The 16,570-nt window shown below is 39.3% G+C and overlaps 1 protein-coding gene across 4 annotated transcripts in view; it reads right to left on the reverse strand.

Moving 5' to 3' along the window:
- Positions 1–2,857: 2,857 nt before the first annotated feature.
- DNAI3 (dynein axonemal intermediate chain 3) overlaps positions 2,858–16,570 on the reverse strand; it is a 57,081-nt gene continuing 43,368 nt past the window's right edge. The window contains exons 19-24 of one of the 4 annotated variants that reach the window (XR_006283154.1): positions 14,655–14,785; positions 13,559–13,763; positions 12,333–12,424; positions 10,506–10,628; positions 8,727–9,048; positions 2,858–6,372 (exon numbers count right to left, since the gene is read on the reverse strand). Coding sequence is in view for 3 of the 4 variants with exons in the window: in XM_038414669.2 (XP_038270597.1) it covers positions 8,899–9,048; positions 10,506–10,628; positions 12,333–12,424; positions 13,559–13,763; positions 14,655–14,785 (701 nt within the window). In the remaining variant the exon portion in view is untranslated. Of the gene's footprint in view, positions 6,373–7,157; positions 9,049–10,505; positions 10,629–10,652; positions 12,262–12,332; positions 12,425–13,558; positions 13,764–14,654; positions 14,786–16,570 lie in introns of those variants that run through there. The other 3 variants (XM_038414669.2, XM_038414672.2, XM_043520293.1) reach the window with 3 other exon arrangements.

Consider the following 16,570-nt stretch of genomic DNA (forward strand, 5'->3'; position numbering starts at 1 on the left):
AGCTTCCCTAACCCCTTCTGAACAATGATTTTGCTTTTCAAATTAATTTTGCACCTGCCTTGTTTATTTGAAAACCCTCCTCCAAAATTTCTTGAATGTTATTTAAATGTTCTCCCTCCTCCACGGCTATGCCAAGTAATTAGAATTAGGATATTTGGTTTTTTAATTGGTAAAGTAACTTGTATGCTTTGTTCTCTGAATGCTTAGAGTTGTATTTAGAGTTGATTTCAATCAACTCTGAACCTAGAGGGTTGTGGGGTTGGGTTTTTTTTTCTTTTAAGTGTAAGGTGATGAAGATGCTGGCCATTTCATTACAAGTAAACAGTGAAATAGAAATTCCAGCTGTCTGTGTACTTAACTTCATTATTTAGCACTAAGGGCATATGTTTAAGTTAGTAGATAGCCCCAAGATAGTGAGGAAGAATGACTAATGAAGACAATGCAGCCTAACAGTGATACTCATAAATCATGGATGAATCTGCACTAATACAATTTAATCTCACTCTCCTGAGGAAGCTGTTGCAGTAGGAGAGCCCATGGACCACAACAGAATGATAGGGCTGGTTATTGCTCCTGCTTATCCGAGCAGAGAATACCTACCTTGGAGAAATGTAGAGAGAGATGTGCTTTCCACCCACCCTTTCTGGGACCACTCGGTGAGTGTCTTGCAGGATCATCCTGCCAAGGGCTCTTGGGCATGGAAGGAAATAGGGAACCAGTTACTTTCTGCAACATAATTTCATGCAAACCCAGAAGATTTCTAGATGGAACTCCCAGGGTTAATGTTTTAGCTCCTACCGGGGCTCCCCTCAGCAGTCTCTGAGCACCCAGAGGGAGATTCATAGGATGAATTCTGAGCAGCATGCCATAGTGGGGCAGCTGTCCATGTAGAATGGTGCTTGGGGCTTTCCCTTCACTGCAGATCTTGCAGCCCTCCAGGAAAGCCCTCTTGAGGGGATTTTTTCAGATCGCCCAACAACGTTCACCATATGGTGGTTTGCCAGGTCTCTAAATTTGAACTTGAACCATGGACCTACAGATGAAAGGCTCCTACGTCCCATTACCGACCCCATCAGGCAACCACTTCCACTTTATCCAGTCCAGTTTGAAATGACTCAAGCAATACATTCATAGATTCCAAGGCCAGAAGGATCACTAGTCTGACTTCCTGTATAACATAAGTTCTAGAACTTCCCCAAAATAATTCCTAGAGCATAGCATTTAGAAAACTTCCAGTCTTGGTAGGAGTCGCAGCTCCTCCCTTTAGAGGTGGTTCCACAGTCTCATTGATGATGCTGTAATGACATTTTCTTTAATAGCCTAAACTTTCCTTTGCTCAGTATCATCTTGGCCTTTCAATGGATAATCAGAATGAAAGATTAATTTTTTCAGTCATTTCAAAGTCTTCAGTGGCTGCAACTGCCTGCAACAAGAGCACCCTGCAGTGAACTTTTAGATCACATTTTAGTTTGTGAAATTCATTCTTCTAGGTGACGGTATTTTCCGCAAGCTGTGTACTCCCTGTGCTGTACCTCATCTGCTTTTCCAGGATCCTCATTTTTAAGCTATGCCTTGGACTTTGCCCTCTGGAGGGGGCAAGTTGCATGGCCTTGCTTGTCTTTAAAACCTCTTGCAATTTTTAGAACTGTGCTGTTGCTATTCAAAGAGGCCTGCAACAGGTTAGCTATTGGTTAAGTTCTTGAGGATGGAATTTGGGTGAAGGTTTGAGTGAAGTGAATGTTTTTTTTTTTTTTCCTGCTGTGCAATATTTGGACGTTTTATTGACATACCAGTACAGAAAGGTAGGTGAAGCTATTCCAAAGTGTTCTAGAAGTAGAGGGGAAAATCCCAGGCAAAAGTAGATACTCAGTGTTTTTACAGGATAAAGCTGATAAGCCAGGGACACATCTGGTCACTCTGTTGCAAGGCCACAAACATCTGACCCCAAGATGTAGGGGTTTTTTTCCACAGTAAAAACAATTTAGTCCTTGAAATAGCATGTCATGTTCCAGAATAGTGGGTTTTTAAGTGAAAGATGGTTTCCCCCAACCAAGCAGCACCAGTGTAGCTTTGCTGAAATCATTTTAGCTAGAAGTGGATGTAACTTCAGAAATCACTTTTCCAGAAATGATTCCTCCACAGTTTGATGACACTTTTGTAACCATGTGTCAAGGTTCCTTCCCCACTCTGAACTCTAGGGTACAGATGTGGGGACCTGCATGAAAAACCCCCTAAGCTTATTTTTACCAGCTTAGGTTAAAACTTCCCCAAGGTACAAACTATTTTATCTTTTGCCCTTGGACTTTATTGCTGCCACCACCAAGCGTCTAACAATTATATAACAGGGAAAGAGCCCGCTTGGAAATGTCTTTCCCTCCCCAAAATCCTCCCAAGCACTACACCCCCTTTCCTGGGGAAGGCTTGATAAAAATCCTCACCAATTTGCATAGGTGAACACAGACCCAACCCTTGGATCTTAAGAACAATGAAAAAGCAATCAGGTTCTTAGAAGAAGAATTTTAATTGAAGAAAAAGTACAAGAATCACCTCTGTAAAATCAGGATGGTAAATACCTTGCAGGATAATCAGATTCAAAACATAGAGAATCCCTCTAGGCAAAACCTTAAGTGACAAAAAGACACAAAAACAGGAATATACATTCCATTCAGCACAGCTTATTTTATCAGCCATTTAAACAAAACAGAATCTAACACATATCTAGCTAGATTACTTACTAAATTCTAAGACTCCATTCCTGTTCTGTTCCCGGCAAAAGCATCAAACAGACAGAGAGAACCTTTGTTTCTCCCCCCTCCAGCTTTGAAAGTATCTTGTCTCCTCATTGGTCATTTTGGTCAGGTGCCAGCGAGGTTATCCTAACTTCTTAACCCTTTACAGGTGAAAGGGTTTTTCCTCTGGCCAGGAGGGATTTTAAAGGTGTTTACCCTTCCCTTTATATTTATGACATCATGAGTGAAGCATGACATGTACCGTACATCTTCCACTCTTCCAGGATCCTGGAAGACTGTAGGCTATCCCTTGGAGTTTGCCGTCTACATGACAATATTCTTATGTATAATTAAGCTGTGGAACTCTCTGCAAGATTGGTTTGGATTGGATTAGACAGGTAGACAGGTAACAGAACATCCAGAGTTACAATAGAGAGGCTAAAACATGTATACAGGATGTAATCCTAATGCTCAGGCTAAAAGCCAGCCACTAATTGACAAGTTTAAGAAGAAACTTTCATTATAGGCAGGTTATACCATTATGTCCCTTATGAAGATTGTTGCAGTTCCCTGATTTAGTACTGGCTGCTGATACTGGATATAGGATACTGGACTACATGGAACTCTAGTCTGATGATTCCGGTTTCTAATTACCATTATGACATGGTACCAGATTAAAATCTGGTTGTTCTGTAATCTGACTACAAAACATGGTTCCAATTTATAGTGTAGACTTGCCCTAAACCATGTTTCAGATCCAGTCTGAAACCTTAATTTCCAGTTGGTCAGAATAATGCTTGTTTATGTGTTAAATAAGTTTAAGGTCCACTTTGTACAGAGAATTGGAAGCACAGCTGTAACCAGGTGGGGCAACAGCCTGGTTGTGATTAAATTTCCTGATGTGGAGGAGGTTGTAGTGTAGACAAAGCCCTAACACTTGTGGATCCCACTCCAGAGCTGCCTGTGTAGTATCAGTAACATGTTTGGGTTATTTTAGATAGTTTGTAGATAACTGCAAGATTTTTAACAGGGAAACTCATTTCTATCAAGCGCTCTATAAAATGTATCTCTAGTGCCTTGTGTGTATATATATTCTTTTTAACAATTTAAACAAATAAAACAGCTTAGACAAGTTATTTCATCTATAAACCAAAAGCAATACTACCCTATGTGGTCCTGATCCTTTTCTCACTGAATCCAGTGGGAATTTTGCTGTTGGTTTCAGTGGAAGCAGTATCAGGCCTTGAAATCTGTTTCCTTCTGTGAGTGAATGTCCTGGAGCACAAACATTGTAATAGCTGCTTTTTCTTACATCCAGGAGGTCTGGGTTACTATGTACTGGTGCTGTCTTGTCCATGCTGAAGGAATCAGCGGCAGAATGGAAGTGACTAAGGCAGGTGGGAAGGTATGATCCCTTTTTTTTAATCTCTGCTCCAAACACTGGGTCCCGTGAAAGAGCACACATCCAGCCCCCACTGCTTTCCAGTGGTTCCTCTGAAGTGCTGGGGAGCATGGGTATATGTAGATGCCATCACGAAGAATAACTTTTAGAGCTTTTTTAAAGTGGTTTAAGGAAGAGAAGCTGTGACTTCCTCTCTCTTTTTTTTTTTTTTTCCTTTTTAGTAAAGGAGACAAACATGACGGGGATTTTCCAGGTACATTCAGTGATCACTTTATTGACTTCATTATATTGTAGACTGTCCTAGTTAGCTAAAGATCTGTGAAAGCTGATCTGAAAAATCGTATGTTCCTCTAATAAAATATAGGCCTCACAACCAGAGGATAGAGCTTTTCAATTTAGCTTGTGGTGGGACAGTTGCCATATCTGTGCACATCAATTTGTTTGTTAAATGGTGATTTAACAAAGGGCGCTGCATTCCCCTTCCATTTGATCTCCAGCTGCGCAAACAACATTATAGATGTCAGGAAAGTGATTATTACAGTTCACTTTTATTTTGATACAGAGATTGCCTAATATAGAGGAGCCACATAATGTAATAGTATTTAAACTTCAAATTTAAAAATAAAAGGCTGATAATTTTATAATCATTTCTAAACACACGTGCTCAGTTTTCCTTTTTAAATGTCACACTATAATTACATCCAGGTTTAGTGGTACTCAACTGGTACTTTCTTTAAGCCTGACTGAAGCTTTAGCAAAAAGTAAATATACCTAATGAGAGGGGCCTTGAGACACTAGCCCTTGTGGGTTTACAGCATGTTTTTACATTTCCTTAAAACCTATTTGTAATCTCTGTATTTCTCTGTGGACAGGAAGCTCATAGCTATCTTGTTCCAGGGTTTTTAGAATAGCCTTTGTTCGGATGAAGTAGTGCACTGTAGTTAGGTAGCATTGGTCTACAGAAGTTTCTTTTGGCAAAGGCCCCATGTGTCAGTTTTATTTTGCGTTCTAGTTTCTACTGCGACCATATGGACACTTGTTTGACAGGAGTCTGTGACCCTCAAAACAGCTCAGTGAGTCATGGAAAGAGTGAATTCACCCGTATAGAGTTTAATCTGTCCTTCTCTGATACATTTAATTTCCACTTGACAGGTTCTACTCAGTTACATGGTATCTGACCTGGCTTTGGAAACCTAGCAACAGGCAGGAACGCTGCATTATGTAAAGAGTCATCCCTTCAGATAAAGGATGAACATAAATATTAATGAGGCTGTTACTCATTTACACTTGTGGATATTAAAGCTGTTGTCTAACACGTGGTTCATCTCTCAGGATTAATTGCCTTTCAGTGAAAATACAAACAGCAACATTCACTGTGTGCTCAGTAAAAGCTGCTCTTTCTAATACAACCCAGTTTCCTTGGGGGAACAACATATTTTTATGGGTCCAGTCTCCTATTTGTTAAACATTTACTAATCTTAAATTAGGAATCATTTTATAATCCGATGAACAAAATGATTATTTTAAGCAGAGATGCTCCAGTTTGCAGAGTTCTGAAATTTCCTAGACTTGGGGTGGTGGTGGTGGTCGGGGGTTAGATCTGTGATTTTTTGGTTAAGAATTTGATTACCTCCTTGAAGCAAAGGCATAAGGATGTTATTGTTTAAGGTTTTACTGGCAGGTGAAACTTAGTCCAAATTTTAGGCCTATTAACAATAAGCTTTTACAAAAGCTAAGACAAATGAAAAAAATTGTGGCTTTTTCCAATAGAAATTTTCTTTAAAATAAAGAAATTGCCCTGCAATGTTGGCATCCCAGTACAAGCATTAGAGCCAGTAAGTGAAACTGACTAGACATAAAAGAGGAACTGAATAATCTATTTTCATTGCCTAAAATGAGAGAAATTAAAACAAAACAAAAATACAAAGCCTAAATCATGAAAAGTAATTAGAATGTAAACAATTCTTTCAATTTTAGTTAGAAGGAAATATGTTACATATATGACTTAATCTGCTGGTATCCCTCTAATTCAAGCGATTGCCATTATTCCATGTTGCCCATTGCAATCGGTGTGGAGACCATCCATCATCTGTGCTGTGATGTTTGTACTCAATTTCTGCCAAAGATCAGGTTTACACCAGTCCCGGATTTTGGTTTGGGGAATTCTCTAGTGAAGAAGGAACTCTTGCTGTTCTTATGCAGCTGTGTTGGGCTCTGATATACGGCTGTGACATCAGAGTCCTGTGAAAGGACCAAGGAAAAACTAGAACACTGTTTTTATTCTCTCTCAGATATATTCCTGGTTGAGAGCTCTATTCTATTCATTAGGTTTTTATACCAGTTCACACAATGTGTTCCACACAATGTAATGGTATTTAGTCAATTCCACGAAAAGAGCAGAATCATTCCCTAGCAATGTTCCTCAGCCCTCACCAAATGTGACCACCTGCTAAAGATGAAAGCAGTTAGGTTTTCATTTACATTGTTTGGTCCCTCTACTGTGATTGACAACAAAATGGCCACTCAGCGCCAATTTTTATGTTGGTGAATTTTGTGACATCTCAAAGCTCGATTGAGCCTGTCAGCTCATTTCAGATGGGAGATGGGACAGCCAGTGCATTATCTCTGGTCACTATCACTAGTTGTTAAAGATTCAAACCTGTGATGTAAGGCTCTGTATCTCCATTGTTAATCTGGAACCACCCAGTTCTTCACAGAACAACTTTCATAAACTGCAGCATGTAAATAAAAGAAGTGTTCTGAGGGGCTAGAGTACCTCTGGGACTACCCTCTTATCCATCCTCCCACTGTTCAGAATCAGTTTAAATCAAATTGTGAACTGAACCTTAAAATAAATGGTTTCAGAGTAGCAGCCGTGTTAGTCTGTATTCGCAAAAAGAAAAGGAGTACCCGTGGCACCTGAGAGACTAACAAATTTATTAGAGCATAAGCTTTCGTGAGCTACAGCTCACTTCATCGGATGCATCCGATGAAGTGAGCTGTAGCTCACGAAAGCTTATGCTCTAATAAATTTGTTAGTCTCTAAGGTGCCACGGGTACTCCTTTTCTTTTTTCTTAAAATAAATGTCAGACAGGAAGAAATAGAGCCATTTTGCATGGGATTCACAGGAAAACACATTCTTTTTAAAAATCTTGAGCTCACCTTTAATTATGTGCAAATTGTTGTTAATCACAATACAGGAAAACTAGTTAAGGAACACACACCTCCAGGTTCTACAATCATACCTAGCCACTAGAGCTTCATTCTTGTAGTTACCAGGGTTCATCAAAATTTCTTGATGAGTGTCTAGCTCATATCTGTTTGTTGTTTCTTCTATCTAAAGCTTTGTCTACACTGGCAAATGAACGACACAACTTCTGTTGTTCAGAGGTGTTAAAAAAAAAAACACACACATCCCCATGAAAGACACAAGTTTTGTCGAAGAAAAGCGCTGGTGTGAACAGCACTTTGTCGGCAGGAGCACTCTCCTGCCAACAGAGCGACTGCTCCTCGTTGGGGATGGATGTTTTTTCTCGGCAGGAGAGCTCTCTCCTGCCGACAAACGGTGGCTACACTGCGCGCCTTTTAGTGCCACGGCTGTAGGGGCTGGGCTGTGTTGCTAAAAGCTGCGTAGCGTAAACATCCCTTTCCTCACAGTCTTCAGCAAAGGAAAGTCTGCCAACCACTTTAGCAACACAGAGATGGGGTTCAAAGAAACCTTTGAATACTGAAGCAAAGCTTGTAAAGTGGCATCAATTCACACCTCCGATAGAATCGAAACATAGGCCCCCTAGGCCAGTGTGTTTCCTGCTGTTCTTTCTGTGGTTCCGCCACACTCTGCATTTAACAAACAGTAAGTCCCGTACTAGCTGCCATGCTCTACTCCCTAATCACCCAAAGGTTAGATTGTGTGCTCTGTTTGGGGCGACATTTTCAAATGATGTGGAAATTGCAGGTAGCTCAGAATACAGTGACCTGCTTATGAGCTGGACTTTCATGAAAAGAGCACAGGAGACCAGTGCTTCATGATCTGCCCAGGTGAAGTGTGTGGTGTTGTTTATGAGGTTTAAAGCTCTTTTAAAGGCTTCAGTCCCAGCCACTTGAAAGACCACCTCTTTCTCTTCATATGTTGCCAGGACAGTTGTGGTCATCTGAGGTGCTGACTGGTCCCTCCTGATGTAAACCAAAGGTGGCGAGCGGCAGAGTGTTATTGGCTTTGGAGCGCTCTTTCTCCCTTGATTCATGACATGCCACAAAACTTAAAGTAAGCTTTTCCGGGGGGAATTGAGTGCTTTGGGGATGATGAACGGTGGAATGGGAGATGTTTGGAGCTGATCAGCAGGAATATTAATATCCTGTATTCTATTTGAACGGGAGCAGTTTGCAGGGGAGGATGTTGTAGTCTTATTTTGACTTGAGTAGATTTTTTCACTGAATATTTTTACAGCAGGCACAGCGCTGGGTAGATGCATTGTAACAATAAATAAGTAGGCTAACTTAAAATAATGCCATTAAATCAGGAGATGACTCATTTATAACTATATTCATTAATGAATGGCCGTGCAGGAATATCACAAATCAAGTGTTCTCTTACCTGCTGCGGTGAGCAAACATCTTCATAAAGCTAGTGAGATAATTTTGCCTCGTATGATATGATTTATATTTACAGTTCTCATACTAAAGATGCTGCTAATTAAATATATACAGGTTTCCCAAGAAAGCAAAATAACCTATCCTGAAAAAAAAATACACATTCGCCAATATGCTCATTGTGTTCTGTTCAAGGCAAATCTATCTGTTGCTTTCAATAGCCCAAGTCCTGTCAGGATCTTCTTCTCTTCATCCAGAAAATCTACATAATTTATATTCATCTGCTCCTCCATTTGTTCTCTTGATTTCTGTCCACCAGCCATTCTCTGAGGAAAAAGCAACCAATAATTCATTAATAGCTGCTGTTAGCTTTGAAACATTAATACGATACCTATGGTTTTCAGTCAGTGATTGTCAATGCTGACTCTTTTACCTCCATCTTTTTAGCTATATAATCAGGAATGGAGCATCATTGAGAACCACATGCACAGATCTGCCATTTCATCAGCTAGGTAACATCATTTATTAGTCAGGTCAACACAGAGTTATTGGATAGATTTAATTCTCCAAGCCCTTGCAATAGTACCTCCTATGGACAAGCCTCATCCTCTATTCAAGGCTCACTTCCTTTCACATACCACACAGGACTCCGGGTATATAATGCTCTGTATAAAGCTAATGTTAAAATTATATAATACACAGGTTGAGAAAAGAGTGCATGTACATCTGGGTATAGTGCTTAGATTATTCACAAATACCATGTTTGTTTTTAAAAGTCATATGATACTTATAGTACATAATCAGCAATAACCCAAATTTAGGAGAATAAATTTAAGAATGCAGTTTAGATTTTAGCATCCAAGTATTCGCATACATCACTCATGAAAAGTTGTACAGAGAGTTGGTTGTGGAAAGTAAAATCTATCAGTGAGTGAAGGTTGTCCCTCAGTAATTGAGAATTAGGGTAGGTTGTCCATTTAGAAAATACAATCCATCAGGGAATTATTTCAGTTACTTTCCTTACTGCACTTCTCATTGCACTACACTTCCCTCTCTCCGCAAGGGGGAATCATTGCATCTGGCATATCCCATAGTCCTCTACTACTGTCAATGGTAATTACAGTGTTGTATGTAACACACTCCCAACAAGGTGATATGGAGGGTGCACAAACAAGAAAAAACAAATCTGAGTAAAACATTAATTAAAATATCAAACTGGAAAAACATCTCTTTCCAACTGTTGTAATTTAATAGTTCTAGCTTTATGTATGTAGGGCTGCAACCCCTTATTCATGCCAGTAATCATCACTTACATGAACAGTCCTACTGAGTCCAATGATACTATGGCTGTATGTAGGTAAGGGCTGAAGGTTTGGGTCCTCTGCCTGCTGACTTTAAAGAATAATACTTATAAAAATGGCACCTAAATTAAGATTTCAAATGTACAGTTAGGGGAAAGGGAAAAGCAAATTAATAAGTGTTCTTACACAGGGTCAAGCCGATCTTCACTCTAACTCTATTGAAGTCAAAGGGAGTGCTGGTTGAGTAAGGACTGAAGGGTTAAGCATGAACTAGTACAGTATATTCTCTTCCCCAAATGATGGACTAGTCTATAAATATGAAAGTGGTCAGTTGGATTTACTTAGAAAATGTTAAGAAAAGCTGTTTTTAATGTATAAACAGATGGAAATATCAGAGGAAATTTTACCTAGAGCAAAGAGAGGCATATTTTAAAAATTAAAAAAAAATAAACTAGCTTTTCTACCTCCTGAACTCAACTTACTGTCTTTTTCCTCTGTGTTTCCAATTCCAATTCCTTTCTTTCTTTGGCTCGGAATTCTTGACGCTGTTCAAAATAATCCAGATGTTTGACCTCTCTCTCAAAGTAATGAAGAACACTGGCACGCTATTAATACAAAGGCAAGCATGGTTTGTGGTGATCACAGTGAATCTTAATCATCGCACTTTTCAGCACATAATCCATCTACAGTAATATTGCATTGCTTTAAAGCATCTTTTTAAATATACAGAACTAAATAAGAAATTCTGTAATAATGTGATACATCGACCATTTCTTGATTAACCTGATGATGCTGTTATCAGTTTCCCTATCCTAGTGTGGGTTTATGCACAGACTTGAAGTAAAATAACAAAAGGCATGGATTAAAACTGATTTTAAATGTTTTTGGTGCAAGTCTGTGTGCGGCCAAAATCACTTTTCTAGTCTCAATAACAAACTGACTTTACCCACTCATATTGTGAAACAAGAGTGACCCCTCACACACTTGCACCAAAATAACTAAATTGGTTTTATGATAATGATTTAGTTAAATCAATCCAGGTCTGTGTGTAAACCAGTCCTGAGTTACATTTTATGCACTAAGCTCCCCAACCCCACCTGACCTCTCCACTATTCCAGTTAGAGTCAGACTGTGCACCAATTTCCCTAACATGACTGTTCAAGATCCTAGAGTTTTTTAACAGAATGTAAAGATTTTACAGTAAGTAGATAAATATTCCCAAATGGTGCTGGATTGACAACTCTGTCCAGTAAAGCCCTCTACTCACAAAACAAATACACTATGGGCAGAAGCAGCACAAGTTTCCCTACACTGGAAAGGTCAGTCCCTAACCTGAACTGGAGAGGTTCTCTTTACTGAGCCAAGGGTGCCAGTTACCACCAGTATTCATATTGTTTCGTTTTGGTTCCATACCATAAGTTCATAGTGAGCTCACAATATACATGAGTACGTAAATGGTAAGAAGAAGGTTGGGGATAGTGAGCAGGAACGGTTTGGGGAAAGAAAGAATCGGGAGAACAGAATAAGACGCAGAAAAAATTGTTAGAATGAGTGAGATGGGGCCTCTAACTTGTTTTCTCGTGGGGAGAAGGAGCTGGGAGAAACTAAATGAAAGAAGTACAGAGAGAAGACATGCAAATTCAGCACCTAATTTTGCAAATTATTATTGATGCAAATTAATTATTATTTGTAGTATTACAGCACCACGCCCCCATTGGGTCGGCACTGTACAAACACACAGAACAAGACAGTCTCTGCCCCAAAGAGCTTACAATTTAAACGTTTTTACTCAAATGAGCAGTCCCAATGAGTTTGTGGGGGCTAGTTATGTAAGGGTTTGCAGGATCAGATCCGGAAGATCTAAAGTCAGATCCTCGGATGGTGGAAATCAGCATGGCTCAATTGAAGTCACTGACTTCCTTGGAGCAAAACTTATAGGAAAAAAGTCAAGGCAAGTGTATAGAATATAGTTTATGAAACCTGGTGCCATTTTATGCACGTGGCAAAAAATAGTGTTTTGACAGTTTGGACACTTCATCTTCATTTTTCCCATTGCCTGGTTATAATGATGAAATTCTGCCAATTCTGCTTCTTGCAACAACTGGTTTTCCTCTGAGATCTCACTGCTGAAGATGTCCCAGGTCCAGGTTTGGTTTATGAGATCGTGGCTGTGGATCATTTCAAACATAAGCTAATCACCTTTAATATGTAGGAATCCGATAACCTGAAAGGATGTGCCTGAAAAAAAAAGTCATGAAACCCCACAACATATGTGGTCACTTAAAGGGTAAGTAGAAAATGTTACAAACCTCGTTACTGGAAGGGTGACTTAATGTCCAAGAGATTTCTAAAATATGCAGTGTTCCAAAGTTATCAGATATAGCTAAAAAGTGTTGCTTTGCTGAGATTATAAAAACAAAATAAACAATGATGCTATTACTAAAGATACTAAAGAGAAAGTAAATTAAAATGTTTATGTAACCCCCAGACTGCAGGACATAAGCCAACCACTAACAAATAGGCTAAGAAGAAAATTCCCCTCTAAATTATTCTGTGATTGTCCACTGAGTATTCTTGCATCTTCTTCTGAAGCATGTGGTACTGGTCATTGCTAGATATTGGATTAGATGGGCCAGTGACCTGACCCAGTATGACTATTACTGTGTTGGCATCTTTTTAACAATGAATTCTAGTATTTACTGATTAACTTTTCAGCTAAGGCTTCTATTCATACAGAATTCCAAATATAGTTATTTGAGTCATTGCATATTGGGTTTTATTGTGGTCGTGCCCAGAGAACCTAATCACAGATTGGGACTTTACTGTGTTAGGCATTCTACCCAAGGGAAAGATGGTTCCTGCCCCAAAGTGCTTATGATCTAGTAAGGGTCATGAAGCTTTTCTGCAGTTTCCATGGTTTCCCAGGGAATAGACAAGTATAATTTGAAAACTCTCATGTCAAGTTCCAGGCATTTCTCTGACTCACTATTAAAAATGTGAAAAAGATTTTGTTTTATTTAAGATGCACAGTTTCACCCATAAAATACTTAAACCTCATAAAGCTGTTGACAATAATGCTTAAGCAAGTGTGCACATCCGTCTATCTTTTTAAACAGAGAGAGTGAATAGCTCCCAAAGACTCATTTTTGTTTTTTTTTTGTTTTTAGGTTTTTGTTTTTGTAGTAAAAAATAGCCTTATTTTGTCTCGTATTTCTAATAATTAAATGTCCCTTATTACATAGAAATATATTTTTACCTTTTCAAACTTGCTTAAAAGAAACCATATTTTTGTAACAATGTTAAAAAACAAAAGAAACTGTGCTTAGCTGCTTATGTAATAATAAAAACATGAAGGCCCCAATACTGAAAAGATTTATGCATGTGTTTTACTTTATTCATTGTGCATAGTCTCACTGACTTCAATGGAACAATGCATAGTGTGTAAAGTTAAGGATATGCATAAACCTTTCCAGGATCATGGTATAATTTATTTTTAAAATAGTGTTATTGAAAAGTGTAATCACTGTCAACATACAAGAGACGATCCAGGGTTTGATGCAGGTGATCATTGATATAGAGATGTTCTGGGTCTGGGATGGCTCATGTGTTTTCTCCAGTAGGTCCCAAATGTCAATATTTCCATCTTCTCTACCAATGAAGAAAACTCCTGCTCTCGATAAGGACCAATGTCCTACAGTATATCTTTTTGATGAGCAGCATGATTGAAGGATTGGGCCACTCTTAATTTAAAAAAAAAAATCCAATATAAAAGAAACCAAAACAATCTCAAACAAAAAAACAACCCATTCAGAACTCTTTCCAGCCTCCTGCTTGTGTAATGTGAGAACGCTTCCCATTTCTGAGTGATCCCACTACACAAGTAATTATGGGGTCAAAACCAGCGTGTATATTGTTGACTGGTAAAGAAAAGCATTGTAGGGAAGTGGAAAAGTTGATGCCCTACCTATTGACAAACAAAAAATCTGGGTTTTGCTAGATGCAACTAAAGTCCTGGATTCCCAGATGGCAGCAATAGTAAGAAACATGTTTTTCAATATTTGGCTGGCCAAAAGACTGCACCCATTCCTCGCTGGTATGGATGCTACCATAGCCATCCTTGCCTTTGCTATCTTTAGGCTAGAATAGTGCATTTCCTTTCCTTAGGACTAGTCACTTTGCCCTTCAATGTGCTATAACTCCAAAGGGAAAAAAAGAGATATTGAATTATTTGCTGTCTCTATTACTCTGTTGTTCAATTTACTTTTGTTTAACGAGGGGTTCCTCAAGACTGTAGTATTGTTTAGCACATCCTACCTCTACTCTCAAGCTCCTCTGACTGACAACAGACTGCTTGAAATGGAAATAGCCTGGGCAGAAGCCACAAGTGTCACAAAAGCTGGTATTAGAGAAAGTTGCTTCCTCCCTTGGAGTCAAGTTTACAAAACTATTTTTAAAAGCTTAGCTCTGGCAGGAGAAAATAGCTTATTTTTTTTTAACCCAATTTATTTTCAAACGGGCCGGCTCTGCCATCTACCATCATTTCCGTGAGTCTTGTCCCTGAGGTTATATACTGTAGTTACTCTGTTCTTTTCTCCATTAACTATAGTATGTCTGTTGCCAAAGTAACTTACTGTAACACCTTCTTTCCATATGGCAAAATTCCAGCCTCCAACACTAAGAATGATGTCTTTGAAAAATGGAGATCTTTGTATAGTGTGGACAATTCCATCATGGATAATGTATTTGTTAGCTGGTTTCTGACCTAATGGAGTGAAAAGGACAATTATTTACTTGTAACTCTAGTTTTTTGAAGATAGCAAAATTGATCCTACAATCCTCAACCTAGTAGGAGTTTTTCTGGAATAACTATTGCAGGATTAAGAAAAGGAGTACTTGTGGCACCTTAGAGACTAACAAATTTATTAGAGCATAAGCTTTCGTGAGCTACAGCTCACTTCATCGGATGCATTTGGTGGAAAAAACAGAGGAGAGATTTATATACACACACACAGAGAACATGAAACAATGGGTTTATCATACACACTGTAAGGAGAGTGATCACTTAAGATAAGCCATCACCAACAGCAGGGGGGGGAAGGAGGAAAACCTTTCATGGTGACAAGCAGGTAGGCTAATTCCAGCAGTTAACAAGAATATCAGAGGAACAGTGGGGGGTGGGGTGGGAGGGAGAAATACCATGGGGAAATAGTTTTACTTTGTGTAATGACTCATCCATTCCCAGTCTCTATTCAAGCCTAAGTTAATTGTATCCAGTTTGCAAATTAATTCCAATTCAGCAGTCTCTCGTTGGAGTCTGTTTTTGAAGCTTTTTTGTTGAAGTATAGCCACTCTTAGGTCTGTGATCGAGTGACCAGAGAGATTGAAGTGTTCTCCAACTGGTTTTTGAATGTTATAATTCTTGACGTCTGATTTGTGTCCATTCATTCTTTTACGTAGAGACTGTCCAGTTTGGCCAATGTACATGGCAGAGGGGCATTGCTGGCACATGATGGCATATATCACATTGGTAGATGCGCAGGTGAACGAGCCTCTGATAGTGTGGCTGATGTGATTAGGCCCTATGATGGTATCCCCTGAATAGATATGTGGACAGAGTTGGCAACGGGCTTTGTTGCAAGGATAGGTTCCTGGGTTAGTGGTTCTGTTGTGTGGTGTGTGGTTGCTGGTGAGTATTTGCTTCAGATTGGGGGGCTGTCTGTAAGCAAGGACTGGTCTGTCTCCCAAGATCTGAGAGAGCGATGGCTCGTCCTTCAGGATAGGTTGTAGATCCTTGATGATGCGTTGGAGGGGTTTTAGTTGGGGGCTGAAGGTGATGGCTAGTGGCGTTCTGTTGTTTTCTTTGTTGGGCCTGTCCTGTAGTAGGTGACTTCTGGGTACTCTTCTGGCTCTGTCAATCTGTTTCTTCACTTCAGCAGGTGGGTACTGTAGTTGTAGGAATGCATGATAGAGATCTTGTAGGTGTTTGTCTCTGTCTGAGGGGTTGGAGCAAATGCGGTTATATCGTAGCGCTTGGCTGTAGACAATGGATCGAGTGGTATGATCTGGATGAAAGCTAGAGGCATGTAGGTAGGAATAGCGGTCAGGATCCATTATCTTTAATGATTCCCTCTCCTGGGTTTTTGTGCCTCAGATCCATGTGCTCTGAATCTGATTAGCACAGATAAAGGAAAGCGGCCTCAACCCAGTCTCCAAATATATGCCTGCAGTTTTGTCCAAGAAAATTGTGATATCAAACTCCCATAGTTGTGCCTGCCTGCCAATTGGTTAAAATACTTGAGTACCTGATTACAGGCCCTTGCATTTTGATTAGTTTAATGCACTCTCTTATCTTTAAGTCTCTGTTCTAATTTTCTAATAACTCTCAGGCATTAGTCCCCAAGGAAGGAGATCCTAGTGGGGAGCTATAGAAGGCACTGTACTTGCCTTTAGAGAATTTTCATTAATTCAGATATTGTTATTAGCTTTATTGTTCAGTATACATTTCTGTGAGATACTAACACCATTTGAGAAGTTTTTAAAATATGCT

The sequence above is a fragment of the Dermochelys coriacea genome, chromosome 8, assembly GCF_009764565.3.
Source record: "Dermochelys coriacea isolate rDerCor1 chromosome 8, rDerCor1.pri.v4, whole genome shotgun sequence".
Taxonomy (NCBI): domain Eukaryota; kingdom Metazoa; phylum Chordata; order Testudines; family Dermochelyidae; genus Dermochelys; species Dermochelys coriacea.